The 12,901-nt window shown below is 34.9% G+C and overlaps 1 protein-coding gene across 1 annotated transcript in view; it reads left to right on the top strand.

Moving 5' to 3' along the window:
• Positions 1–12,901, top strand: part of PHEX (phosphate regulating endopeptidase homolog X-linked) — a 259,922-nt gene that overhangs the window by 90,791 nt on the left and 156,230 nt on the right. The window contains exon 10 of the mRNA XM_003763504.2: positions 9,607–9,700. Coding sequence (XP_003763552.1) covers positions 9,607–9,700 — 94 coding nt within the window. The remainder of the gene's footprint in view (positions 1–9,606; positions 9,701–12,901) is intronic.

Raw genomic sequence — 12,901 nt, 5'->3', positions numbered from 1 at the left:
GTCAGTTTAAAAAAATAAGATTTAGAAGATATTAGCTTGTACCTTTAGTATAAAAAAGTGCATGTAGTAATTACAAATCTTTAGGGTCCCTAGGAAGTAAAATCTCTCATTCTCAGTAAAAGAGTCAGCATTAGAACTCAGATCTTCTTTGCTAATCTTTCTTAGACAAGTGTGCCACAATCACAAGGAATAGTAGATCAAGTGTCAGAAGACCTGAGTTCAAATTTAGATTCAGTCACTTACTTTTTGAAGGTTGTCAAATAGGTCACCTCATCTCTTTTCCTTCAGTTTTCACATCTATAAAATAAGAGGGTTGGGCTAAACAGATAGCATTTATAGGGCACTTTAAGGTTAATAAAGCACATTGTGGATATTATCTCATTTCATATTCAGACTATCCTTAGGAATTAGGTGTTATTATTATCCTTTATTTTACAAATGAAGAAACTGAAATTGAGTAAAGTTAAGTGACTTTCTGGGGCAGGACAGTGGGAGGCAGGGAGGAGGAAAATCACTGAGTATCAAGCATAAGGCAGCCCTTGCTCATTTACCTTTTAGGGAAAATTTATTTTGATTTCCCCAAACATAAGTTCTTTGAGGCGTAGGACAATTTCTTTGTTGCATAGCACAATGCTTGGTGAAACAAAACAAAACAAAGCAAAAAAAAAAAAAAAAAAAAAAAACCCTTACCAAATACTTGGTTTTAAAGAAATTTTTATTCTGAATTTAAGAAATAAAATGAGCATTTTCTTAACATAGTAGAATAGAAAAAAAGATGATTGCACATGAAACTGAAAATCTATTATATACAACTTGTTATTCCATATATTTATTATATCACATGTATAATATATAATAAACATATCTTCCCCTCCTTTTTTCTTCCCCTCTGCCACGTCCCTGTCCTAGAGATGGTTACCATTAGACACAAATATGTATCTGTATCTATATCTATATCTGTGTATTTATGTACACACACACACACACACACACATATATATGAGATCATTCTATAAATACTTTTTAAAATCAGTTCTTTCTCTTGATTCAAGTACTATCTTCCTTCATTTGTCCTTTATAGTATTTCTAATTTTTGAAATAACTTAGTCACTCAAAGTTGTTCTTAAAACAATATGGCCATTGTTGTATTGTCTGGGTTCTGTTCATTTTGCTCTTCATTTTTTAATACAAGCCTTTCCATGTTTTTCTAAGATCATTGAGCTCATTATTTCTTATAGCAGAATAGTATTTCATCACAATCATATGCCACAACTTGTTCAGCTATTCATGCAACAAATAATTGTACACATGTACAGTACATAAATGGAAATGTAATGGCTATATCTGCCCAGCTATCTGAAGATGGATCTAATTTAGTGGGAAAAGCATTAGATTGGGTTTTAGGACACAAATAAAATGTTGGAATTGTAAGGCACTTTAGAGATCATTTATCCCAATATCTTTATTGTGACATCAAGAACAGAGGTCCAGAGAGAGAGACAATGATTTGAATCTATGACCTTGAACAACTCATTTAACTCTATTGCAAAATGAAAGGGTTGGACTCTCATATTCTTTGCTTATTTAATATTCTTTGAAACCCAACTAGGACACATTTACTTTTCATATAGCAAAGTAACTTAATTTTAAGTTAATTTTTAACTTACCTAGGAATTTCAGTGGGAAGCTGTAGCTCTCCATACCACAGTAATGCATTAGCAATCAATGAATCAGTTTCTTCTCTTTCCTAGGTATATACTCAGCAGCTGCAAGTTCGTAGGTGCTTCGAGAAATTTTATTAATATAGTTTCTAAAGGTGTCTTATTTACAACCAGTGGCTAGACTAGGTAGGACCTGGGAGAATTCACTGTATTAGAAAATTCATCTATATGGTAATAATGATTATATTTTAGATTTTCAGAGCTCCTTTTATTTTAAAGAAGGACAAAGAAAGATGGTGAGAGAATAGAATGAGAGAGGATTTTAATCTGGTTCTTGTCAAGATGATAACTTGAACAAATGTAAACAGTAAAGTTCAAAAGGAAAAATACAGACAGAAAATTTACCCCAGAGAGCTATATCATATGTATTCAAACTTTAAATTTAAATATGTGCAAAAACTCTTCCATACAATTTTGCATTGACCAGGGACAGGTTCAAAGGAGACAGAAATAATTTAGATTCTCTGTATTGCAGTGAAATTCCTATTCTCTGTGTGTTGCCCAGGGTAATGGGCTTTACATTTATCTTGCACATATGCACTTGTCATATTATTTTATCTTCGCAAGAACATTGTGTATTAGATAGAAGGAATATTATTAGCCTGACCTACAGAGAAGGAGACTGAGTCAGATATGTGACTTTATTAAGGTCACACAGAGAATCAGTGTATCATTGAGACAACCTGGATAATTTTTCTCTCAACTCCAGGATTTTGCCACATGATATTCAACTACTATCCATGTTGGAAATATGGTAGAACAGAGGACAGATGGTACCTTAGCAAATATTTATTTTGGTGTTCTCAAATCATTCTATCACTTGATCAATAAGCATTTATTAATGTAAATCTTGAAGCTAATTGATAGGAATTTTTTTCTTGTTATTCAGTTGTGTCTGATGCTTTGTGCACCCAAGGACCATAACACTCCAGGTCCTTCTATTCTCCATTATCTCTTGAAGTCCATCCAAGCCCATGTTTGTTGCTTTCAGAACACTATCTATCTCATCCTCTGCCAACCCCTTCTCCTTTTGCCTTTAATCTTTCTGTACATTAGGATCTTTTCCTATGAGTCCTGTATTGTCATCTTGGGATCAAAATATTTAAAATTCATCTTTAGAGTTGATGGAAATAAAAAGATAAAAATGAAATGTCAGAGAGACATGGGAAGATTTATGAACTAATATAGGTTAAAGTAATCAGAATCAGAACAATTTATATTGTAATGACAATACTTATAAAAATGAACAATTAAGAACTCTAGGCTATTAAGTGATCATCATTTTAAAGGACTGATAAAGAAGAAGAATGATTATCTCTTGACAGAGAGAGTGAGAAAGGCATTTTGAGGTGATCAATGTGGGAAAATATTTTTTGACTGTATTTATGTCATTTAGACATTCTTTTCTAGTTAGGAGGTGGCGAGAGGGAGGGGGAAAAGCTTGATAAGTAGCAATATGTCTACATGCATATATATATTCACACATACACATATGGATAGAGAGACAGGCAGAGAGAAGAAAAAGAAGGAGGAGGAGGAGGAAGAAGATGAGGAGGAGGAAGAAGACGAGGAGGAGGAGGAAGAGAGAGACATAGGACACATACACAGAGTCAGGGAGGAAGGGGGAGAGAAAGACAGCAGAGACAGAGAGAGAGAGACAGATCAAGAGACAGAGACAGACCAAGAGACAGAAAGAGAAAGAGACAGACCGAGAGACAGAGACAGACTGAGAGACAGAGAGACAGAGAGAGAGAGAGACAGAGAGAGAGAGAGAGAGAGAGAGAGCGAACGCGCACATGGGCAAATAGAATAGATTTTTCAATAGAGAGGGAAGTACTATATGAACAGAGAAAGTTATATGTGATAAACTGCAAAAAGATCAGTCTGTTGGATGTAGGAGTATGTGAATGGCAATAATGTATAATAAATTTGAAAAGGCACACCGAATCCATATTTGAAGGGTTTTAAATGCCAAACAGAGGAATTTGTGCTTGATCGGAGAGACAACAGGATACCACTGGAGTTTACTGAACAGAGGAGTGACATAGTCAGACCAATATTTTAGAGAGATATCTTTGACAGCTCAGTGTAGTTAACTGAATTGTAAATAATTTTGAGACAGAAAAGGCATGAGGTAGGGACACCAATCAGGAGTTATTGCAATAATTCAGGCAAGAGGATATGAATGCCTGAACCAGGGTGGAGATTTTGTGAGTATAGAGGACAGATAGAGAAATGTTGTGGGGGTTGAATGGAGGGGAATAGGGTAGGAAAGGGAATCAACATGCATATGAACACCTACTAATGCCAGTCACAGTGCTAAGAACTTTTCAAGTATTATCTCATTTAATAGACATTTAACAGATCATTGAATATACAAGATTTGGACACTGTCTAATAGTTCCAAGTCTGTTCTAATTCCTACTTGCCCATTTATTATTTCTTGGGTTTCATCATTCCCATCACTACCACTGCTGACCCTATTCAACATATTCAATTCAGACCAATGAACACTTGAGGGTCTAGAAGTATAAAGAAGAAAAATGACATAGTTCTGGGGATAAATTGATAGAAGAGACCAAAGAAGAATCAGAAGGAAAGGTGAGGTCGCTTAACTGGAGGGATCTGGGAGGCTCCATCCAGAAGATGGCATTGACCTGGATCTCAAAGGAAAAACAATCCAACAAGAACTTTTAGGGGATCCATTATAAAGCCATGGGAGATGGAGCTTTGCAAAATCAGGGAGGTAGGAGGGTAAGACAAGAGCTGGAAACAATAAATTGTCCAATTTGGAAATAAAATCAGAAAATAGATTGGAATTAGTTGACTACAATTTTGTAGCTCTAAATATTTGATCCTAAGCTATAGTCTAGCTTGTGGAAGACCATGAATACCAAGCTATTTATTCAGTAGATAGTGGGAGCCATTGGAGATTTTTGAGTAGATAAATGAAATGGTCAGATTTGTGTAAACATTTGTTAAGCACTCCCCTATTAAGTACCTACTCTGTACAAGGCACTGTGCTAAGAGGAAGGGATACAAATATAAAAAAGAGACATTTTCTGCTCTCATGGTGCTCTTAGGGAGCTTGCATTCTAATGGTAGAAGACATACACAAAAGAAAAATTAAAAAGTGAAGGTACACTACTAAAAGAAATCCAAAAGGAGTGTAGTCAAAAGGACATGAAGAGCCAGGTGGTCTGTCTCAATCCTTCTTAAATGGAGGTGTAGGGAAGCTCTTTGTTTCATCCTCTAATCACTGGGGTCCCAGAGGCAAAGGTCACTGAAGTGTGAATATAATGATTGATTTGTTCTTAAAGAATAATAAGTTCCTGGGTGGGGGGGCATGCATAATGGAGAAATTTTCAAGTTAAATGAATGATTGCTTAGCTAAGAGAAAGACTGGAGGTAACAATATTGGTTGAAAATTAGTACAATAGTCTAAATGGACAGCAAAAGAAGATTGGAAGGAAGGAGAAATGAGTAATATTTCAAAGATTGAACTGACAACAGCTTGGATATAGAGACTGAGATTCAGGAAAGAGTTAATGATAATTTAAAAATTTTAAGCCTGGATACCTAGAAAGATAATGAAGCCATTAACAGAAATAGAGAAGTTGAAAGGAAGAGTAGATTTCAGGGGAAAGATGATAACCTATGTTTTGGTTTTGTAGAGTTTGAAGTGTTTTCAAGAAATCCAAGGAGAAAGATCTAGCAGGTATCTGGAAAAGGGGACCTGGAAGTAAGTGGAGGGCTTAATGGTGGCAAATGAGAATGAATGAGAACTATCAAAGGGGGTAGTCATAGTTCTGTTATACCTGTAGTACCTGTGACTTTGTAGGACCTGAGTTATAACTGAAACTCTGCTGGTAGGAAAAAGCCTCTTGTCTAAGAAAAGAGCCATTAGTCACTACAGTAACTTACAGGTAGGATGGTATATTGAGCAGAGGTTCATCTTGACTTTAAGATTGTGTAATGACTAAAAATTGGGCATGAATTTAGGAAGTGGTGGGTAGGGAGAATGACACATTGACAAGGGTGTGATTCCATCAAATGTTGCTAAAAAGAGATTTGAGATTTCTTCCCTTAAGAGAAATCCTTAGGTTGTAGTAGAAAGAACCCTATGGATGGACTTGGTTTCAGAGGGCTTAAGTCTGAGTTTCCAGCTCTGTCACTTATTAGCCATGTGACAATTTCCTTATCTGTGAAATGGGAATGCTAGCAGGAGGACTTCTTTCCTCTCAGGGTCTTTGGAAGTGAAATATTTTGTAAATCATAAATAATATTTATTGAATTGCTAATATCATCAATTTCCCCTTTTTTTGGGGGGGGGGACTGGTGGTTTCACTGATATAACAAATAGTTATCAAGAAAATTGTCTGAACGAATGGAAATCTATCCCTTTTCTGCCACTAAGAAATCATTATAGAGAGTGGCCAGGGGCACCGATGTTTTGATTTTAAGCCAAAAAGTAGGTTAAGTGCTTTGTCCAAGGTCAAGCCTCAACAACAGATCAAATTCTGGACTTGAACTCAGGTCTTCTTGACTCTGAAGCTAGTGCTCCATCCAGAAGGTTATCAATCATACATTTCTACAAATTTGACTCGTATAAAACTTGAATGAAACCTATCATTGCCCTCAGATTCTCATGGATGCAGTTTTTTGTTTGTTTGGTTGATTTTTGCCATTTCTGATCTCCCAGTTATTATGTATTGCAAAAATTTATTATTTTTAGGACAAACAACAGGTTTCTCTCAAGTAGGTTAGTGATTTTTATAAGGGAATTTTTGTCTAATTATTTTTCAGTATATAGATATCTATTTTTTCCTTTCAAAATGATCTCATGGTGGGTGGATTGAAGGATCTTTATGTTTGGAAGATGGCCTATTTTATTTAAGCTCCTAAAGCATTATATGACTCATAAACCACCACCATCCCTAAGGCAAAGCCTGCTTTCCCTCAGGTGCAAATGATCTCTCCCTTCTCAAATTCCTCTTCTAGCACTTTGCTTGGACCTGTTGTACAGATGTGTCTCACTCTTCATCATAATATAAACCCTTGTGCCCTAGTCCAGTCCCCATACTCGTAAGCTCCATAGAAGTCATCTGTCAACCTGCATTTACTGAACACCTAGTATGTGCCAGGCGGTGTACTAAGTTCAGGGTACACAAAGAAAGACCAAAAATGGCCCTGTTCTTAAGGAACTCAGGACAGTGAGGAATGTATCTTTATGTCTCCAGCAGTGTTTTATACATAGCAGGTCTTTAATAAATGACTGCCTTGAAGTGAATTGCCTTTTTTCCCCCTATACTTTCCAGACTTTAAGGCTGCTTTTAACATCAGTTTTAATATGAGAAAAGTCTAGTCCTGTGCCTTGAATCCTGTTCAGGGATAGCTCGGATTAAGCCTCTCCTAAGGAGGAGCCTTTCCCCTCCATTGACCTTAAGGGAACCTTTGAGACCCCAGCATATCCTTCCTCTCCATGGGCTACAGTCTGATCTAAATGCAAAGTAAACACACTAAAGAAGAAAGACTCCTATGGGTCTGAGGCTTTTAAACAGTGCTCAGGAAAGGATTGTTTGTTGACAGTGTGGGTCTCCCAGTATGCCTGTCTCTAATAATTGGGTATTTCATAAAGAAACAGCCTTAAAGGGCTTGGATATGGTACTCATGCTTTGCCAGTTTTTAAAAAAGTATTCAAAATGAACATTGATAACTAGGGACTATTATGTAAAAAAAAAACTGGATGCCCTAGGAAGCAATCTCACAGTATAGTTTTTGTCTAATGCCTTCTTCTTGGGCACTTTTATTTTCCATTACTTTATTTATTGCTATTTGGGGAAATAACCACACAGCTGAAAAAGCTTTTTGTAAAAAAAAAATTATTGCTATTTTTATTGACTATTGCTGAGCTTTTTTATTTTTTTATTTGTTTGATGTAGCAGAGTATTAGGTTGCAGTGACTCAGCCATTAGGCTGATAACTGTTGCAGACATGGTAATATGAGCTCTCGGAAGTAGAGCTTGATGGAATTCTCTTCCAGTATTTATAATACACTAAGGAAACTCATCAGCTCCATGTCTGACTGGGTAAATATCCCCATATACTATATGCTAGGTAGCACAGGCCTTGTTATACCACTATGTTAGCACTAGACTGGCTATTAATGTATTCTGTATATAATTCTTTTCTCTTCTTTACCCAAAGATCTCTGTCAAATGTGTTCTTCTGGGTATTCTAGGGTCTGCATGAATGGTCTTTACTAAATCAGCCTCATAGAACAGTGATAAAAATGCTGGACTTGGATTGAGGTCTTGAGCCTACATTCTTCTTGACACTTAACATCTATGGGACACTAGACAAGTCTAATCTTTTAGACCTGAGAGGCTGAGGCAGTTCTTTAAGATTATAAGTGATAAATGGGTTGTGACTTGCACATTTTATTAAATGTTGTCATATAGGAACTGCCCTTATTTATATTATAAAACAACATAATTGACTCATTAGTATGATTCAGGACCTTTTAGTCCCTTTCTCTCCTACTTCACCATGCTCACACTTAATCTATCTTCCCCACTTAGTGATTATTGTTCATTTGCCTTTCCATCTTATCCATCTTCTCATGATCCCATTTGGGGTTTTCTTCATAGAGGATGCTGCAGTAGTTTTACATTTCCTTTTCAAACTCATTTTACAGATAAGGAAACTAAAGCAGTTTAAGTTACTTGCCCAGAATCACACAGTCAGTAAGTGTCTGAGGCCAGATTTGATCTCAGGAAAGTGAGTCTTCCTGAATCCAGGCCTGGCACTCTATCCATGGAATCACTATAAATTCAATTAATCAGTGAGGAATGGTTAATAAATTATGTTGAAATGTCAAAAAATGATTGAACAAAACCAAATCATATAGTTCCCCCTATAGTATGAGCTAGTATATTTTGGATTTAAAAGGTTAAAAAAAGAACTTGTGCTAGATCTAGTATTCTATTTGACAAGTTCTGTTTCTTAAATAGACATTTAAATTTATAATTTATTTTAATTTTTAAATTATCATTTTCTCTCCATCCCACTCATTTCCTGTGAAAAAGAAAAAAAAACCCTTAAAATAAATATACCTAGTTAAGCAAAATAAATTCCCACATTGTCCATGTTCAAAAATGTATGTTAGATATTGTCAGTAGGAAAACATTTATTTAGTGCCTATTAGTTCCATGTAGTGTGCTTGAATTCTTTCGGATAAGTATAAGGAACCTATACTATAATGTCATAGGTTGATTATCTTTTCAAAACTCATATTTGTTAGAGCTAAAGATAGCTACAGAATAATACAGATAATGACAGAAGCCAATCCTTGCTTCTAGGAATTTATAGTTTAATGAGGAAGCCAAGATGCAACCAACTAATTATAAACAAAATCTATACAGGGACAAACTACATGTATGTACATCTATATATGTGCATATGCACACACACATATATATACATATACACACATAGTTTTTAATCCTATTCAAACAGGAGGTCTATAACCTAAAACCTTAGGAAATAGAATTTCCTTCCCAAGGAAGGCTAATTCTCTTCATTTCAGTTCCATATCTACAGACAAGCTCCTTAACTTAAACCAATATGTTCACAAAAGTATCTAATGGAGTCAAATGAGGGAAATCAAGTCAATACTGGACTGTTTATTAGTTTGTTTAATTTATTGAGTTTGAACCATTTAAAATTACTCTTCCCTCCCTTATAACCCACAGTGAAATTTCTATTTCTTTATTAAGAAACCTGGTAGAGCTTTTCCAGGAAGGATTTCAGGGGTGGTCTGCAGTACATCTAGTCCTGAGTCAAAGTACAAGTCATATGTTTCTGTCTCTTTCATGTTTAACAGGACTATTGCCAACTATTTGGTGTGGAGAATGGTTTATTCGAGAATTTTAAATCTCAGCAGACGTTTTCAATATAGGTGGCTTGAATTCTCTCGGGTGAGTATAAGAAATTTGTATTATGATGTAATAGTTTGAATATTCCTTCAAAACATTCATATTTATTAGTAGATCCAGTAAAAATGTATCTTTAGGGACTGTACTGAAGGATGGAACTCCTCACTATATACTGACATATTATAATTTATCAAGATCCATGTTTAGACATTTTTAGAACTAAATTTCTTATTTCAGTAATCATTTATTAAATGCCTATTGGGAATGATTGAAGTAGCATTTTATTAAACATCAGTCATGTACTAGATACATATGTTGGCACAGGAGATACAAATACCTCCAAGGAGCTTATCCTAACTATTACCTTGAAATAGAGAAGTCAATATATGTGGGAGTGATGGCCAGGGAAGGATACTATGATTCAGAGAGTCACAAGAATATGGCGTTAAGACATTTTCCAAAAGCAATGGCAAGATTGATTTAATTACTGTTGGGGAAAGAGAGGGGAAGAAGGACCACAAGGATTGATGGTCTATATAGAGAAGGTGAAATGAATTTATGCTCACTCACCAGTTAGGACAACTGTGCCCTTTGATAGAGTTCTATTCTGAGTGGCTTGGCTCCTCCAGGGAAGAATAAAGGGATTATCTGTGGAAGTCCAGGGTATGGAGAAGTTAAGGTGAGGAGAAAAGGAACATGATAAGATTATTGTGTTAGGCACTGTGAGAAAGGCTATTACATTAACTTCTTTTTCCAAATGATTTTATTATACAAGAGTAATATAGTTTTAGCTTGATCAATTTGTTAGCATTTCTAAACATTGAAGAATAAAAGTAGATTAAAAATGGGATTAATGTTCTGGGAGATGTGTGGCAGATCAGACATAAACTAGAACTTAAATGAATTCGTATCCCCTCATGGAGTTTCAGGGGCAAATTGGTCCCATGGCATTAGTTTGTCCTATTGAATTTTGTCAGAGGTGTCCAGGTCCAACCTTAATCTCTTTTGAGACCTCTCTCAACTCTCAATACCTACTCTCTTCTTTCTTCTCATTTGAATCTATATTCATGGTTACAGAGATTATGGTGCTTTTCCTTTTTTTAACCTGAGGATTCTGGTTTGATATAATGCGCAAAATCTGAAAATATTTGCCATCTTCTCAAAAATCTTCAAAAGTAAAAATCAAAACAAACTTAAAAGTTGCTTTTATTTACTTTCCTTCAATTTTAATAAAATTATAGCTAAAACATAATAAAACATAGTTGTGATTTAATAGGAATAATAATAATGATAATAATAATAATAGCATTTACTTAGTGCATTAAGGTTGACAAAATACTTAGTATTTTTTATTCTCATTTGATCCTTATAACAATTTGAGGTGTCATTATTATTTCCATTTTGTAATTTTGTAATTAGTAATTGGGATTACAATTTTGTAATTTTGTAATTTGAGGCTCAAAGTTATTTTAGAAACTGACAGCTATATATTCAGATTCTAAGTATACAAATTAGGCCATATAAGTAAGTGACACATATTGGAAAGAAAGCAACAAATTCATTCAAAATTTAGCAAGTGCCTCCTATGAAGTAATGGTAATTAATAATAATTGGCAATAACTCACATTTAATTCATACTTTAAGGCTGGCCAAATGCTTTATATGCTTTGTATCATTTTCTTCTCACAATAGTCTTGTAACATAAGCCCAATTATTACTTGAATTTTATAGATGAGAAATCTGAGGCTCTGAGAAATTAAGGGATCAATGCAGTTTTACATCTCACAAAGGTTTGAGACAAGATATGAACTCAACTCTTTCTGATTCAAAGCCTCATGGCCTCTCTATACTAACTACTGAGTACTAGAGATATAAATTTGAAAAATGAAAGTCTCTATTCTTAAAAGAGTTTAGCTTTGACTTAATGGAGACAGGTTTAGCATGTATGTGGATAGCTAAGTGGCGCCATAGTGCACAGAGTGCTATGTCTGAAATAACTAAGACTCATCTTCCTGAATTTAAATATGGCCTCCAACAAATACCAACAATGAGACCCCAGGCAAGCACTTAAACTCATATGCCTCAGTTTCCTCATCTGTAAAAATGAGCTAGAGAAGGAAACAGCCAACCATTCCAGTATCTCTGCCAAGAAAATTCCAAATGAAGTCAGAAAGAGTTGGACGACTAAACAATACCAACAATTACGTGCAATGTTTGGTTTTTTGGTGTGTGTTTTATATGTGCATGTTAAATATATTACACAGAAGTATAACATTCATATATAAAACATAACACATGTGTATGTATATACATATAAATATATACATACACACACATATATAAACATATAATTAACATCTATTAAATGCTTACTATGTAACAATTACTATATTAAATAGAAAGATACTTCCTGCCCTAAAAGAGGCAAACTAATGGAGGAAGACAATGGATAATAGGAAGCTGAAAAGTAGGGGAAGGCATCGGGAACATCTTGTTCCATGGAGTTGAAACCAAGAAGAGCAGTATGACATGAGATTACAATTTTGTAATTTTTAAATTTGAAACTCAAAGTTATTTCAGAGACTGAGGGGACTGGGAGACTGGGTATTGGAAATCAATTGATTTGGGGAAGAATGTTTTAATCTTGAAGTTAAAACTGATTAACCAGAGTTGCCAAAGATCAGGTTTGTTCCAGAGGGATAATGTATTTTTCTGAATTTAATGTTGTCAGAATATCCTGGTAGAACAGGAAATTCCAAGAGAGTGGAAGTCTCTCTTCATGATAGAAATCATTTAAGCTTATTTTGTCCTTGACAGTCTGAAGTTCTTTTCATATAGCCCAGTGCATCTGTTTTTTTTTTGGGGGGGGGCTAAGGTTACTTTTTTTTCTGGGCAGGAGATATTTTCCCCAAACTCATAGTATATACATTTTATGCATTTTCTCTACATTATTAATAATGATTTATACCTGAAAAGTAGAATAAAAAACATCAGCAAGGACATGTAAGATCAGAAAAGGATATGGATGTATTAAATAATGAAAATGAGAGAAAACACATGAATAGTCTAAATGTAACATTGGCACTTCCAAAGTTAAAAGAACCATTGGTTGATTGGACCCTTTACTGAAGATTTATAGAAAAACATGGATGAGGATGCCCCAGATGGAAAGGCATAGAGCATCTGACACCTACACTAGTAAACAGAGGACTCAAACCACAATTGTAATGAACAAATATTAAC

This window comes from Sarcophilus harrisii, chromosome 3 (genome assembly GCF_902635505.1).
Source record: "Sarcophilus harrisii chromosome 3, mSarHar1.11, whole genome shotgun sequence".
Lineage (NCBI taxonomy): Eukaryota > Metazoa > Chordata > Mammalia > Dasyuromorphia > Dasyuridae > Sarcophilus > Sarcophilus harrisii.
This window is presented reverse-complemented; position numbering and strand designations above follow the sequence as displayed.